General features: G+C 40.0%; 1 protein-coding gene across 1 annotated transcript; it reads left to right on the top strand.

Annotated features, from left to right (window-relative positions):
- The first annotated feature begins 241 nt into the window (after window positions 1-241).
- Window positions 242-13,166, top strand: MFSD8 (major facilitator superfamily domain containing 8). The gene is made up of 12 exons (XM_055723449.1): window positions 242-507; window positions 2,399-2,484; window positions 3,518-3,561; window positions 4,711-4,951; window positions 5,273-5,386; window positions 6,799-6,943; window positions 7,567-7,625; window positions 8,745-8,850; window positions 9,937-10,071; window positions 10,460-10,563; window positions 10,662-10,921; window positions 11,694-13,166. The coding sequence occupies exons 1-12, from the start codon at window positions 422-424 to the stop codon at window positions 11,907-11,909; spliced, it is 1,596 nt and encodes a 531-aa protein (XP_055579424.1). The 5' UTR covers window positions 242-421; the 3' UTR covers window positions 11,910-13,166.
- Window positions 13,167-15,087: the final 1,921 nt, after the last annotated feature.

Genomic DNA, 15,087 nt, shown 5'->3' with positions numbered 1-15,087 from the left:
CCCCCTTCCCGTCCCCCCCGCGAAGGTCACTCACCCGACGGCCGGGCACTGCCGGTGCTGGGGCACCACATGGGCGGGCGGGGGGGAGGAGGGGGAGGAGGGGGAGGGCGGGGCCGGCCTCACGCGCGGGCGGGCGCACGTACGCACGCAGGCCCTCAGCAGAGAGGGGCGGGAGGCTTCTGGCCCCGCCCCGCGCCGCGCACGTGACCGCCCCGCCCCGCCCCGCCCCGCCCCGTGTCACTCCCGGCCGGCTCGGCGGCCGTTGGCGGCGGCGGGGCCCCTCGCGCCCGGCCCGTAGCGCCCACCGGTGTCACGGCCGCCCTCTGGCGGCGGCGGCGGGCGGGAAGGCCGGCCGGCCGGCCGGCGGGGACCGGGGGTGGATCCCGGCGCTACCCGGGCTCGGAAGCGGCCCCGGCTGGGTATGGCGGCCGCGCTGTCCAGCCCGGAGGTGGCTGCTGAGGGACAGGAGCCTTTGCTGAGCGCCGGAGAGGCGGAGGAGGAGAGCAGGTAGGGGCTTGTTCCTTCCCGCGCCCCTCCTTGCTGAGGCGGCTCCCGGCGCCGCGGGCGGGCAGGAGCTGCGCCAACAGGCGCCTCCCGTCCCTCCCTGCTCGGGGGGGGCTGAGGCGACGCCCCCACGAGTCGCTGCAGGAGCCACCCGTGGGTGACGGGTCCCTCTCCCCCCTGCGCGGGTGCCTTGCCCCGCAAGGAGAGCCCGAGCCCGAGGGAAGGCGCCGGCGCGGGGGGTACGGACCGAGCCTCTGGGGCCGCGGCGGCTCCTCAGCCCGGGCCGCGCTCGGCAGGGGCCGCTGCTGTAAGAAAACAAACGTCCTCGCTGGGGAGGTGTCTAAAAAGCGTAACGATCGGTTATGGCGGTGCTGGAGCCTGGGTGCTCGGTAGCACTCCTGTGCTGGGCAGCAGCTGGTCACCGGCTTGTTTCCTTGCTGTCAGGACAGCGACAGCGGCCTGGACGTGTAGGGCGGCTAATGCTGCCGCCGCTGCCGCCGCTGCCGCCGCCCGCCCGGCCCAAGGCGCTCTGGCAGAGTACTCGCTGCTCGATTTGCCTAAAACCAGAGCACTCGCTGCTCGATTTACCTAAAACCCTGAAAGGCGCCAAGCGTAGCATAGGCGCAGCGTGTACCAGGGTTTGACTCGCTTTTTTCTATCATGATGGGCAATAAGATAACAAATTACCTCTAGGAACATCGTTTATGGGGTTAAAGTATCATTGAACCGAGGCACTTCAACGGTATAAACGTTTCTGAAGAAATAAATGTGCGATTTGTGCTGTGGAATAGCTGTATTAGCTTTAAAATTGGGCTTGTGCCTAAGTCCGCGTACGACGTATATAAACAATGTTTATAAATTATGTTCGTGCCTAAGTTCGTGTCCGTGTACGACGTATATAAACAATGTTTATAAATTATGTTCGTGCCTAAGTTCGTGTCCGTGTACGACGTATATAAACAATGTTTATAAATTATGTTCGTGCCTAAGTTCGTGTCCGTGTACGACGTATATAAACAATGTTTATAAATTATGTTCGTGCCTAAGTTCGTGTCCGTGTACGACGTATATAAACAATGTTTATAAATTATGTTCGTGCCTAAGTTTGTGTCCGTGTACGACATATATAAACAATGTTTATAAATTATGTTCAGGCATGTATAACCGAGGTCTGTACCTTTTGATCAGAGATTATTTTGTTCATAACACTTCAAAACCAGTGAAGAACCCTGGAATGCCTTTGCTTCTGAAAAAGTACTCGGGTCTCAGATGGTACTTATGAATTCTAGAAAAATAATTTACTGCTCACACAGTTTGTAACTTTTCTCTCTTTTTTTTTTTTTTTTTTTTTTTTTTTGCAGCCCTTACAATCTATAGCAGTACCTTTTACATGCTTCTTTTACATTGTATTGTTACTTTTTCATGGTAAGAATAGGCAGCCCATACCTTTTAGTCAAATCAATAGTATTTCAGGTTTGGATATTTTTTTGCTTTAAAGTCAGCGTTCTGAGAAGGTGTCTGGGTTTTTATGGTTTGATAGGCACTCCTTAAAGCCTTTACATGATCTCTTTAATGCTCCAAAGTGTCTATACAAAGAGATTGTGGAATTGAAGAACTCTAGATAAAGATCTCTTTGTGTAACTTTGAATGCAGTGGTACAGTAATAGCGTTTCTGTTAGTTTTTTGATTTGTCAATGTAGTATTTTCCAGTGAAAAATTAGCTTGCTTCTAAAATATTTTTGTGTTCTTCGCTGTGTAGAAGTCCATTCCTGCATAACAATTTACACAACTGTATTGAGAAGTCTGTGAAAAATGTTTTCTGTGTCCTGTGGGAACAACTAGAAGAGAATCTAATAATGATTTCTTTCTCTCTCGACTTTTGGTTCAAAAACAGGGATGCTGTGGAAACACAAGAGCATTATAAGAGCAGGTGGCGGTCCATCTGGATTATGTATCTCACTATGTTTCTGAGTAGTGTAGGTGAGTAAACACAGGTGGATTTCAATGTTATTTCCTTAATATGTTTTGGGTTGAAAATTATGGAGTTTTCTAGAATTCAACTACATTGCTCCTTTAATGCTACTGTTCTTTTATAACCTTAAAAGGTACGTTTTCTGATTCTTCAAAAGAGAAGATAGGACTAGCAAGTCAAACAGAAAGTTACATTTAATAAGACAACTTAAACAATGCTCTGTTTTGAGACTAAATGACATGTTACTTAAATCTTTATTTTATGGCTTTGTAGTAGTTCAGGGTAAAAGGTGGTGGCAGGGTAAGGTTATTGCTCAGAACCAAAGAAGGCAAAGGTCACACTTAGGTCATCCAAGTGAAACTTCTGGGGAATGGAAATAGAAATAATGCAGAGTTCTTAAGAGGTAAGATCTTTGTGGGAATGCGTGTTATCTATTTCAAAAAGTGTATTAGAGCTTGTTTTTTCCTATGGGATTTTGCATCTCCACTGGAGAACAAATTACTTTTGATTGCAAATTGTTTGATTCCTAAGTAACTGCTCCTGGAAACAAGACTTCTGTTGGTTTTTGACTTTTGGTGATTTTCTGTGGGCCTAGAAATGATCTTGAAAATTGTAGGGTTCTTCAGTGATTTTTTTTTTTTATTTGATTAATTAAAATTTCATTGATAAAGGAAAACAAATATATCGGTATATCAAGAAATTCTTTTTGCTCCAAGGACCTTGTTGTCTTTCAACTGGGAGGGAAAAACCCATGCAGTTTGCTTGGCACATCGGTATTCTTTTTATAGGAGTTTTTTGTTTGGTGTGTACGCACCTATAAAATCTCCTTTTAAAAACAGTTCCTCCTGCTAGGAGGAATTATCACTTCTTAAAAATGCACATAATACATAGTTTTTTCAGATGACAGACTGATGCACAGTTTTAGGCTATAATACACTTAGGAGTAAAAGAATGAACCTGTAATAACTGTTTCAGTAAGAGCACATTACTGATAAACATGACAAATAAAGTAACTTCAGTTATGTTTTTACTGCATTGCAGGTTTCTCAATTGTAATTATGTCTGTGTGGCCATATCTCCAAAAGGTTTGTAAATGTGTTTTATTTTTAAATTAATAAGAACAGAAAAGTCCTGCTTGAAAAGTGTGTTATACAAAAATGGTGTTTTATTTAGGAAAAGAAACAGTAAAGGGAAAAGGCTTTTATTTTGCCATCCACTTAGCTTTCACTATTTCATGTAACATCTGTCAGTCGATATCCTGAATTGATAAAGGTACATCACAATCCAGAAATGTTTGGTTTTCCAATATAGTTTCACTGTTGTTATGGACAAGGAAGCAGTAGAAATCTCTTTATCGGAATGCATTTGTAGTGTTAAAACATAATACGCAAGGCTTGTCTGCATTTTGGGGTGAAAAAAAAAAAAAAGGCAAGCTGAGGGTAGGAAGTTGCTCTGTAAATGTCAGACTGTTGCATGTAGACCTTCTTGATACTCTTAACAAGGAATTGCTTGTGTTCATGGATAGTGTTTTTAGTTTGTTTGCGTTTTTTCCCCCTCTTTGTTACATTCTTGTTAATCGTGGCAGAAAAGATCTCTAAAACCTTTAATTTAATCCATGCTAGGATTTTACTGCTCCTGGAATTCTAGAAGGCAGTTTCAAATGCAAATCTGGAAGAACATATCCTGAGCAGGGTCCTAGTGGTATCGTTAAAGTTGAGGCTGGTGCTGACTTCTTGGAGAAGAAAAGAAAATGCATCCTCAGCCTTGTAAATCAGGACAGGCATGTGGAGAGATGACTTAAGTGATTCCTTGCTCCTGGCATGTAAATTGTCTGCTGTACTGCTTAAGTTACGTCTGGTGCCATATGAAAACTGTTAGAATTTGCTGCAAGTGAGCCATTTCCAATCTCAGAAGGAAAGCACTTTTTATTGGTTTGGTGCTTTGCTGGAGACAGGTACCCAAGGTTTATTGCCCCAGACAAAGTACTATGTGAAAACAACTGCTTCCGAGCCCCAGAATGGTGTGTTTATATTCAACAGCAAACAATGCCATGCAGACGCACTAACTTGTTTGGTGATCACTTAGGTTTAACGCTGCACTGCATAGTGCCATATACCCTCAGAATTACAGTGCAGAGTCTCAGGTATTTCAGGTACCGATTATAAAATGGTTTTGTTGATACTGTACAATACTGTAATACTTTACTTGTGGAACTGAGTAACTTATTTCTGCAGATTGATCCGACAGCAGATGGAAGTTTCTTGGGCTGGATTATAGCTTCCTATAGCATTGGCCAGATGGTTGCCTCTCCCCTGTTTGGTTTGTGGTCCAATTACAGGCCAAGGAGAGAACCTCTCGTTGTTTCAACTGCTATTTCAGTAGCTGCTAATTGTCTTTATGCCTACGTCCACGTACCTCATTCACACAACAAATACTATATGCTGACTGCACGTGCTCTTGTGGGATTTGGAGCAGGTAACCACAGCAGAATATACGTTTCTGAAACTTACTGAATTCTGTGTCTTATGTAAGATAGTTATTATATATTAGTACCAGATTTACCATTATTATGTCAATGATAAATTTACTACATAAAAAAGCAAAGAGTCAGCCAATATAAGTTTATAATAAAATTGTGTAATTGTGCAGTTGTCTATAAATGCTAGAGGGAGTGCTCGGGTTTATTTTTGTGCAAAGTAAGGGGGGAAAAAACCTAAAATAAGTATAACTGGATAATTTAAGAATATAACTTGGTATTTCCATGAACACTTTCTTGGTGTGTTTTTTTTTTTTAAGGAAATGTGGCTGTAGTTCGATCGTATATTGCAGGTGCCACTTCGCTTACAGAAAGAACAAGTGCCATGGCCAATACCAGTGCCTGCCAAGCAGTTGGATTCATATTAGGGCCAGGTAAAGCTTATATTCTTTCCTCACTTCCGTAATACTTTTTTAGGATGAAATTGAGCTTTGGAAGTAGGAAGTCTCTGCAGATGCATGTTGGGGATTTTAAGGCATAGGTTGTCGGTGGTATCAAAATTGAATAAATGGGATATGCTCATATATACTTATGTTTGCCAATATAAATTAAGTATTCTAGTCCAAAGAAATTCTAATTGTAGTTAAAAACTACCGGGTTCGTACTGCTGGCTGCAGGAAAAACAAGTTCCAAGATGCTCTCTTGTACCAGTACCCACTAAATAGACCATTTGCACTTTATTCATGGAGAAGAGAATTTAACATTAGTGTACTAGGGCAAAAATTTCCACCTTTCCAAAACGACTGAAAATTTCACCTTGCCTCACGTGTTGTAGAAAATAACACCCAACAGATCTTTCTGATCCTGTAATGATGATAACCAAATCTTTGTATTGGCCAAAATTTTAAGACATAGCACAGGATTTACAGGGAGCTATGGGAACAAAGAGCTCGAGGGGTGTTTGTTCGACCAGGCATTTCTGTGGCTCCTGAGGTGCGCTGTCTGCTTCATGGGAGGAAAAGTGTGTTAGACTTGCCTTCTGTTGTAGAGAGAGACCAGCAATTTTGTCCTAAACAGCCTCTACTGATTACTTGTCTTCTATAGCTGGAGATTAAGATTATCCGATTAGTAGTAGAGCTGAAGTGCTCTGTGTATGGTAATATAATGAGGTGAATGTTTAGGGCTGAAAGTTTTTTTTCTCCAGTTGATTATTACTAGTGCTGTTGATAGAGCATTAAGGGATCTACAAAAAAAAATAATCTGCGTTCTTTGTGAGATTTGCATAGAGTACAAGTGTAGGTAATTCCCTTTCCTAATTTGATAGGGACTCTCTGTCTGTTTCCTAACAGTAGTAAACAAATCACCTGATCTTACAGTCTTTTGCTCAGCACCGATTTAAATTTTAATTACACACACCACTCCCCACCCCGCTTCTTTTCTTTCTAGCTTGCCCTTAGCAGGCGGGATAGTCCAGTCCCAGGAGCAAGGTTTTCCGTGTAGGAGGAAGAGGAAAAAGAGTAAATCAGCTGCCTGCACGTGGCCAAGAAAATTAACCATTGGTACACTCAGAATTCAGTTCCAGTTCTTTTAAGTGTCATGCTGTTATTTATACAGTGTATTTGTATGTAACCAAGTAGTTTTCCGGCTAGTTGAGATCCCACTGGTATCAATCAGTTTATTTAGAGTCAGATGCTCAGAATGTAAAAGGTTGGACAGGTACAATATTTAAATTTTACTTAGCAATTAGAAGAACTTCGCTTATCCAGTGTTATATGTTTATTCTATATGTGTTCTAATATTTTCTTAATTATTCTCAAGATTTTCCTAATACATTTGTGTTTTTAAGTTTTTCAGACATGTTTTACGCTTATTGGAGAAGAAGGAGTAACATGGAAATTGGTTCATCTTCAGCTGAACATGTATACGGCTCCGGTTTTATTTGGAGCTCTTTTAGGAGTTATTAATATTATTCTCTTCTTTGCCATATTCAGGTAATCAAGTGAAAACAGAGAAATATTCTACCTTTTTTTTTAGTGGGTGGCTTGTTACAATATGCTGCTCGCAAGGAGGACTAATGAGCCTGAAATCTGGGGTGCTGAAACTATAAGCTGTTATTTATTTTTCAGGGTTTCTACCTTCTTTAATACCTATCTTTTTCGTTATTCTCATTAATTAATCACAGTGGTATTATGGCTAGAATGTAAATTGATGGAAAAAGTTAGAGCTGTTAGATTAGTAGCTTAGCCTTGATATATTTTTCATGTTGATGATTTCTGCCCGTGTTTTTTCTCTAAAGAGAAATAAGGTTAGCTTGTCTGTAGGGTTCTCACTCTGTGTCTTTCCTTTAGGAATCTTGAGGGGGGATTTTTATACATTATCCCGTTGGTGGGAGTGAGGGGAGGGGAGATATGCACACAGATATGTGATATTCTCCCACTAGGATATTTTCTTTCTTGAACATGGTTGTGTCAAATGCAGACTGCACAGATGATGTTTGAAGGAGCTGTGAATACTTAGAATGTAAGATAACGTAATTTAGAATTATTTTAATAGAAACTTGACTCAATAGTAGATCGAATAAATATGTGTATTAATGAAACTTCTAAATTTCTAGAGAGCATCGAGTGGATGACTTGGGACGGCAATGCAAAAGTATCAATTGTGAAGGAGAAGGTACCTGTGTTTTCTTGAAAACTTATTCTGTGATTATAATTTTGAAGTATTTTCTTACTACATGCAAGCCTTTGGAAGTATTCTAAAGTCTGATGAATTTGGAACAGATCAATAAGTGGAAAGTAGGCTACATCTCTTTCTAACTGCCTCATGTCCATGTTGTGTCCATACTGCTGTCTGGTAGCAAAGAAGGAAAAAAAAAAAAAGTATGGATCCTTCCAGATTTTCACCCTGGAACTGTCTCTTCCAAGGGGCAGGATGAAGTGAACATGGACGTTAAAAAAAAAAAATCTCCCTTAACTTCTGCTCTGCAGTCATACTTCTTTTTTGTTCTGTATCATGCTGAGTAATACTGTTGTTGCGTTTCAGCTTTCACATACAGCATCTTATTAGAAGATGTATGTTGTATAAGTAAATTTGGTTGTTGAGACTAAAGTACAGTAGTTGCCCCATACAGTGCAACAGCTTATGTTCAACTATATACCTTCATATATAACCTATATATATGCATACTGTATGCGGTTCAAATTTTTTTAAAACATTGTGAGTATCCCTTTCACTTGAAGAATAAAAAGCATATGAAAGGTCATCTTAAACCTCTTAAAATCTATGGAAGTCGCCAGTTTCAGTATTGTATTAGTTTTCTGTTTAAAAAGGGAGCTATTTGTGCATACCTCGCACGGGTGTTTTGTGTGTGAAAACACCATGCCCAGGTTAGAGGAACAAAGGCTCTGTGGTAGTGCGGAGAATTCTACTGTGTACTTTTGACCTTGCAAGAGGAACGGAAAGTGTTTTGGTTTCCATTGTTAAGATTATTTAAAGTTTGCTTATTTTGATGTCACTCGGGGCTTTGTCAGTCCCAGCATTACATTCGGAAAACATATGTTATAACCAATTTGGAAATAATTTTCCCTCATTGTCAGAGGAACTGAAGTTTCAACAATTCCATTTCAATTTAAAAACATTATGCTTAGATTGTCAAAATACAGCTGCCTAGTCACCCATCAACCTGCATGCTAAATACTTACCAGAGTAAGGAAATCACTACTGTTTGTAATTTGTAGTGGTGTAAAAAAAGCTCAGTTGGCAAGTTTAGATGATTCTTTTGTTTTGTTGCAGAAAGTGTTCAGGATCAGGAGGCAGAAGGAAACATTGACCATGTTGCTGTGGCAGCAATCAATGTTCTTTTCTTTGTCATCTTGTTTGTATTTGCTGTCTTTGAAACGTAAGTTTGTCTATTTTCTCTCAAAACGCTTAGACATGTAATGTAGTTAGGCTGGATGCGCATATAAAGTCCTTTCTGTTGTACTCATTTTCTTATCTGTACTCTTCATAAATAGAAGTCAAAACCCATATGCAATCAAATTGATGTGTACTGATATAAAGTAAGGAATTAAAGGTCAGTAATAACTAAAATTATGTAGCATACAGTTTGTGGTATGTGAAACATTTATGGAAAAGCTTTTGAATGGATGCAAACCCATATCCTCAACTTATGAAGTGTTGGGGGGGGGGGGGGGGGGGGAAGCTACCTGAAATATTCAGAGAAAACTGTTCAGTTGAGTACCTTGTTCTATACTTTTTATTTTAATTTTGTGTAATTTCTTAGCATGGTTCTGTTCAGCTCCAAAAGCTCTAGTAAAGCTCTTATTTCAGTAATGACTAACACAATTGTTTGAGATAGCTAATGCGATTGTATTCTTAAATACACTATTTTACACGACTGTTTAGTTTACCTAAAGAGGTGTGTTATTCACTCCCAAATTTTCTGTGTGTAAGAGAATAAGCAAAACTTCAGGCTGAGGTATACTTTGTTTTTTTAACTTATAAACGTTATAACTTATAAAATACTTTGAGTAAGCTTTTTGAGCTCTAATGTAGCTAATATGCCTCTGTCTTAAACGCCTTATTTTTAGAAAACTGGGTTCCTAGAGACTGGTTGGTTGCAAAAACTGAAACAGTATAAAATGTTTATTATTTTTACACTCAAGGGCCTGATTGTTTTTTTCCCCACCTGCTCCGTTACTCTTACTTTGACTCCACCATCTCTTCCTCCACTTTGAGGAAGGGATTAATGATGCTTCAGAGTTTGGCTGGTGTAATGCAGTTGTGAATTTTGTCTAGTGGGTTTAGTTTTAATAAATGATGCATCACAGAATTAGTTTATAACTAGCCTGTGTTTTCTGATACGCCTGTCAGGAGGAAAGGCTTCTATACCACTGTGTTTGATGTTTGAGACAATATATGTATGGAAATGACTGTATAGAAGAAGGTCTTTTTTAATTAATGTCATGTCATTCTGTCAATTTAGTATAGCTACTCCACTGACGATGGATATGTATTCCTGGACCAGGAAAGAGGCTGTTTTTTACAATGGAATAATCCTTAGCGTGGTTGGCGTTGAATCGGTTATTGTTTTCATGGTGGTTAAAGCACTATCTAAAAGGTAGGGGTTTGGAGTTTATGGGAATGTTGTTACTGATGTTAACTAAGTGTGAAAACACTTCACATTTGGCAAGGCCAAATCTGCATTACTCAAATCTTTTACTTGTTAATGATTTTAGGTTTACTACGATAATAAAGTACTTCCAGTTTTGACACAGCCGTGATGCTGTTGTCATTCTTTACTCTGTTAACGTAACCCCCTTCCTTGTCTGTATTTTACCCTTCAATCGCAAGAAAAACAGGTTTTAAGTTACTGTGATTTTGCAGTTGTCTTCCAGGTGTTTTGGTCAGGCATTGTTTCCAGAAACTAATGGGCTATGTCGTTAGCACGTTCATACATTTTACTTTAATTAATTGATGTATTTAATTGTAATGTCATTGTTTGATAGGACTGGTGAGCGTGCCATACTCCATGGAGGCTTACTGATTGTCTTGGTTGGATTCTTTATCTTGCTGCCTTGGGGGAAAAAACTACCAAATATCCAGTGGCAAGGTATAAATCAAGTCGTACTGAACTATCATCATCGTGGGTTTTTTGAAAGCTTTTTATCGTGTTCTTTTCTTAATAGTATGCATAACTTAATTTTACAGAAATAAAGAATAACTCCATTCCTAGGACAACTTCCACTGAAATGTTAATGCCTTTCTGGAGTTTGCAAGCAATGCAGCTTCCGTCCAACCACACAGCAGAACCCACCGGCTGCCCTGTCACACAGTCCTGGTGCCTGAATACCCCTATGATCTACCTGGCTCAGTATATCAGCTCTGACATACTAATCGGGTTGGGCTATCCAGTCTGTAATGTCATGTCCTACACTTTATACTCAAAAATTCTAGGACCAAAACCTCAGGTGAGCATGATGTCTTAACGGTTTATATTTCCTTTGCTCTCCAAGACTTGCACCCGCTTTATTAGAATGAGGGATCTAGCTAAAATTCCTTTTGTCATCAGCCAAATAACAGTACGTTTCAATCGCGGCAGAAGTTTCCAGAAACTGTAATCTTTTTTAAGATCCAAGGTAAGTCCCTGGCGGAATTAGAAAGCAAGGCTTGGACTACAACTTACGGCGAATCTTCCAGAGTGAAAATTTCAGAACAACTCTGAAATCCAAAGCTTGTGGATTTCACGACTGTTCTGGAAGGGTCATTTTTGTAACAACCAATTCAATTATATATTTGGTGTATTAGTACGTAATAATGTTCCTCTTCCTGTGTATATTGTATAAAGGCTGCAAACACTATGATAGCTCCAGTTACTGACGCTTTACAGTGGTGAAGCACACAGCATGCTGATATTACTGCTTAACAAAAATTTTTCTTCCTTTTCCACCACTTATCTAATTTTTTCCGTGTTTCATTTTGCTGTAAGAGACTAGATGCTTTGAGCCAGAATGCCATTTTATTAGAAAGCGATGGGGGATGTAGCTCAGTGGAGCCCTCAAATTAATGCTTAGAGAAGCTGAGCAGTACTCTTGGAAACAAAGTACTGAGTACCTTAACGAGTTAAGAAAGATAGGCAATTGCTTAAATACTTGTAAATTTTCTAATGAGGATAATTGGTGGGAATTACTGGCAAGCCAAATAATTTCTTGATCGCTAACGTAAGCTTTTGATTTTCTGCAGGGTGTCTACATGGGATGGTTAACTGCCTCTGGAAGTGGAGCAAGAATTCTCGGGCCTGTTTTTGTGAGCCAAATATACACTCACCTGGGACCGCGTTGGGCATTTAGCTTAATCTGTGGGGTGGTTGTAGTCTCTCTTTTACTCTTGGAGATAGTATACAAGAGACTAATTGCATTTTCTGTCAGATACGGAAGGATGCAAGAAGAGAATTGTTAAATATGTAGTTAAAAGTAAAGCCAACCAGAAATAACACTGAAGTTTACTACTGCTTTTTAATGAGGAGTACCTAACCACTGACCTTGTTGGCTGTATGCTAAGAGCTGTACACCTATACTTACATATTGACAGAACACAAAACTTGTCGTATCCTAATACATGATTACACCTGCTGCACTAGGGCTTTTGTAGTCTGCTTTTCTAGCAGCAGAGGGAGGGACGTGAACAAGTTAGATCAACACAACAGCACATTTGATGTGCGTACAGTTTAAATGATCCACCTGTGTACTGAATGCAGCTGTGAAGGTCACAGGTTACGTGCATCCTTTCCAGAAAGAAGTAAAAGAAATATTGTCTTGATTCTGTGAATCAGGATTAGTAACTCTTTTGTAACTACAAGATTAGTTGAGCTGCATGCACTTTGTATGGAAACATGGCTAATTAAGTGAACCTTCCGAAGTTCAGTTTGCTAGCCTGTATGCACTGATTAATACAAAATGTCTGACTTGGCAAACTGTTAAGGATCAGTAAATCTTCTCCAGGATTTCAAATGAAATGTGACAGAACGGTACAGGAAGGTAGGTGCCTACTTCACAAGCAGTTTATGTGGGATTTGGGCATGTAAGTTGGTTACGAGCCATTGAAGATCACAGCCTCCGTGGCGGTTACTTGAATTACAGTGAACCAGATGTGCAATTTTTCTTCTGCTGTTTTGCTGAATGCCTTTTTGTAGCAAGAAAGATAACCTGCACAGAGTTGAAATAATGCACAGCTTTTCTTAACTTTACTACAAGAAGGAAATACTAAGAACGATAGTTTACACTTCCGTTGTCATTTGAGAGAATGAATGCGCTGTGCTGAGCGACCGGTGTTAAGTAAAGAGGAGGAAACTGGCTCCTTGGGTGTTGACTATTATCTATTATCTGTAGACTTCTTTTTTTTTTTTTTTTTAAATAATATGGTATGAGAAACAGGAATTTAAAATTGGATCATTCAGTGTTTATTTTAAAAAGGGAAATTCTAATTTTCCTTCATAATGAGGCCTAAGCTTATCTGTATGGGTTTGGTTTATCTGTTTTGGTACTACTGGGGGAAAAAAATATGGAGTAACTCCAATATGAGGGTTGTAGCTGCTGTTTAATGTGTCTAATATTGGATGTTTACTGAATTTAATAAATGTAATTAAGTATTCCTATGTAATCAATTGTTCAAACACTCAAAACCTACTCAATTAAAAGATTATTTTTTTAATACTGACTGAAAGGAGTACAGAAATTTTCTTCTCTCTCGGGCTTCCCTGCTGCAGAATCACAAAATGTTAGGAGAAAGGATTTTGCTTTTAGAAGCATTTATTTTACATGCTAATTCATAATTAGTAGTACCAGAAATACTGTTTTGGTGCTGAAGGCAGACTGCAAAGTGCTTAGTTACAGCACCGAAAGTTACTTCAGCCATGAGAAACTGGTATTGCTTTAGACATGAGAAACGCAGGAGTTTTCAAAATGGCTAACACGTTCGGATTTTGTGTTCTACAACTCAGTTTGTGCTGAACATTAGGACAAAGTATGTATGTTGGAGGGTTTTTATTACTGTTCTTCGGGCTAGCTAACTTCCAGCGTAAAAGTGAGAAAATGGGTACCTGGAAGTATGTTTTACCTGTAACTTGCGTAAAGGGTTAAGGATAAAACTAGATACAATTCCCGTCTTCTGCAGCGCATACCTGTGGAACGCAGAACAGCCCTAGAAAGGGGCAGCCCATGCACATTGATGTTCACACCATAACTGAAGTAAGAAAGCAAGATTTAAAATTCTTTGGCTGTGAGAGTTTTTACGTTCCTTAGTCAGCTGTGTTTAAAGCTATGGCTTCCCTGTTACGGGTTGGCATCCTCTCATTCTTACAAAACATCTTGTTATTCACAGGTAGGGCAGCTCTTTTTTCCATTTTATTCTGGTCGGCAACGTCATGTAACTGCGCTCAAGCCACACTGTTTCTTACCCCGGCTGAGTGTTCTTTCTAGGCGCTTACGCCTTTCTGCTCTCCGGCGTCTACCCTCGGGCTTTCTTCAACTATTAGTGCATTTAGCTTACACAAACTCTGTAGATTATATTGTGTCTGAAGTAAAGAGAGTAAGCGTGGCTGGTAATGCAAGTTTTCTACGTGCAGTGCTGGCCCACATCTTATCAAGGTTGACTTGCTACATTTAAGATGAAAGTACTAAAATGCTTCTTAAAAAAAAAACAATCTCTATTTACATACCTGTGCACATGCTTCTAGCTACAGGTTGATTCAAAAAACCTTAAGAGTCTGTGTAAGAGCTACACATCCCACTTGGTTTATCAAAGACTTGTAATAGTTAAGACGCTTTACCATGCAATCACTCCATCTGAGTAGTAAGGTCCAACATGAGAAGGGGCACTTCTCAACTGAAAGCAGTTAAATTCCTCTTGGAGAATCACTTAAGCCTTTTTTTGTGTGTTTTTGGTTTTTGTTTTTTTTTTTTTTTTTAAAACGTGCTACTTGTTTAGCATTCTTTATACAAATTCTTTATTTGCAAGCTCCTTCCTTGATTTAGACATGAAAAAATAATCAAAATTGTCTGCATTAGAGAGAAGATGAATAAGGAGAACTGACTTTAAGGCTACTGCAGCTCTGAGCTGAGCCTGGAGATGTGATGTGAACATCTTCCCCTATTGGAACGTCTCTTTCCTGAGGGTTTTACAGCTGTTTGTTGCATCCAGACCACATAGGCAGGGCCCTGCCAGCTCCCCTGAACCTCCACCCTCCTTGCTGCTGCCACCTTTTCGGATTTCACTCTTCTTTACACGGCAGGAGAAAGGGTTTTGCCGAGCGGATATGTTGGAGTATTTAAGTATGACTATAAGCAGCATCAGGAATGCTACCACACTAAGAAAAATGCTTTAAAAAAAAAAAAAAGGTACTATTAGAGCTACTCCAGTTTGTTAGTGTGCTTCATTGTGTAAGACAAGGTAAAAGTATCTTAAGTTAATAAAATTCCTACCAAGTAACAACTTAAGTTACTACAGTAGGTGCAGTTTGTTTTCCTATCTATGTGCTCCTGGTTTTACTCATCTGTAGGCCAAAGCTAAGATCTGAACATGCAAACTACAGTGCACTTGCAGGCCAGAAGTAACTTCTGCCATAGCTTTATACCACTGC

Source organism: Falco cherrug, chromosome 1, assembly GCF_023634085.1.
Source record: "Falco cherrug isolate bFalChe1 chromosome 1, bFalChe1.pri, whole genome shotgun sequence".
Classification (NCBI taxonomy): Eukaryota; Metazoa; Chordata; class Aves; order Falconiformes; family Falconidae; genus Falco; species Falco cherrug.
This window is presented reverse-complemented; position numbering and strand designations above follow the sequence as displayed.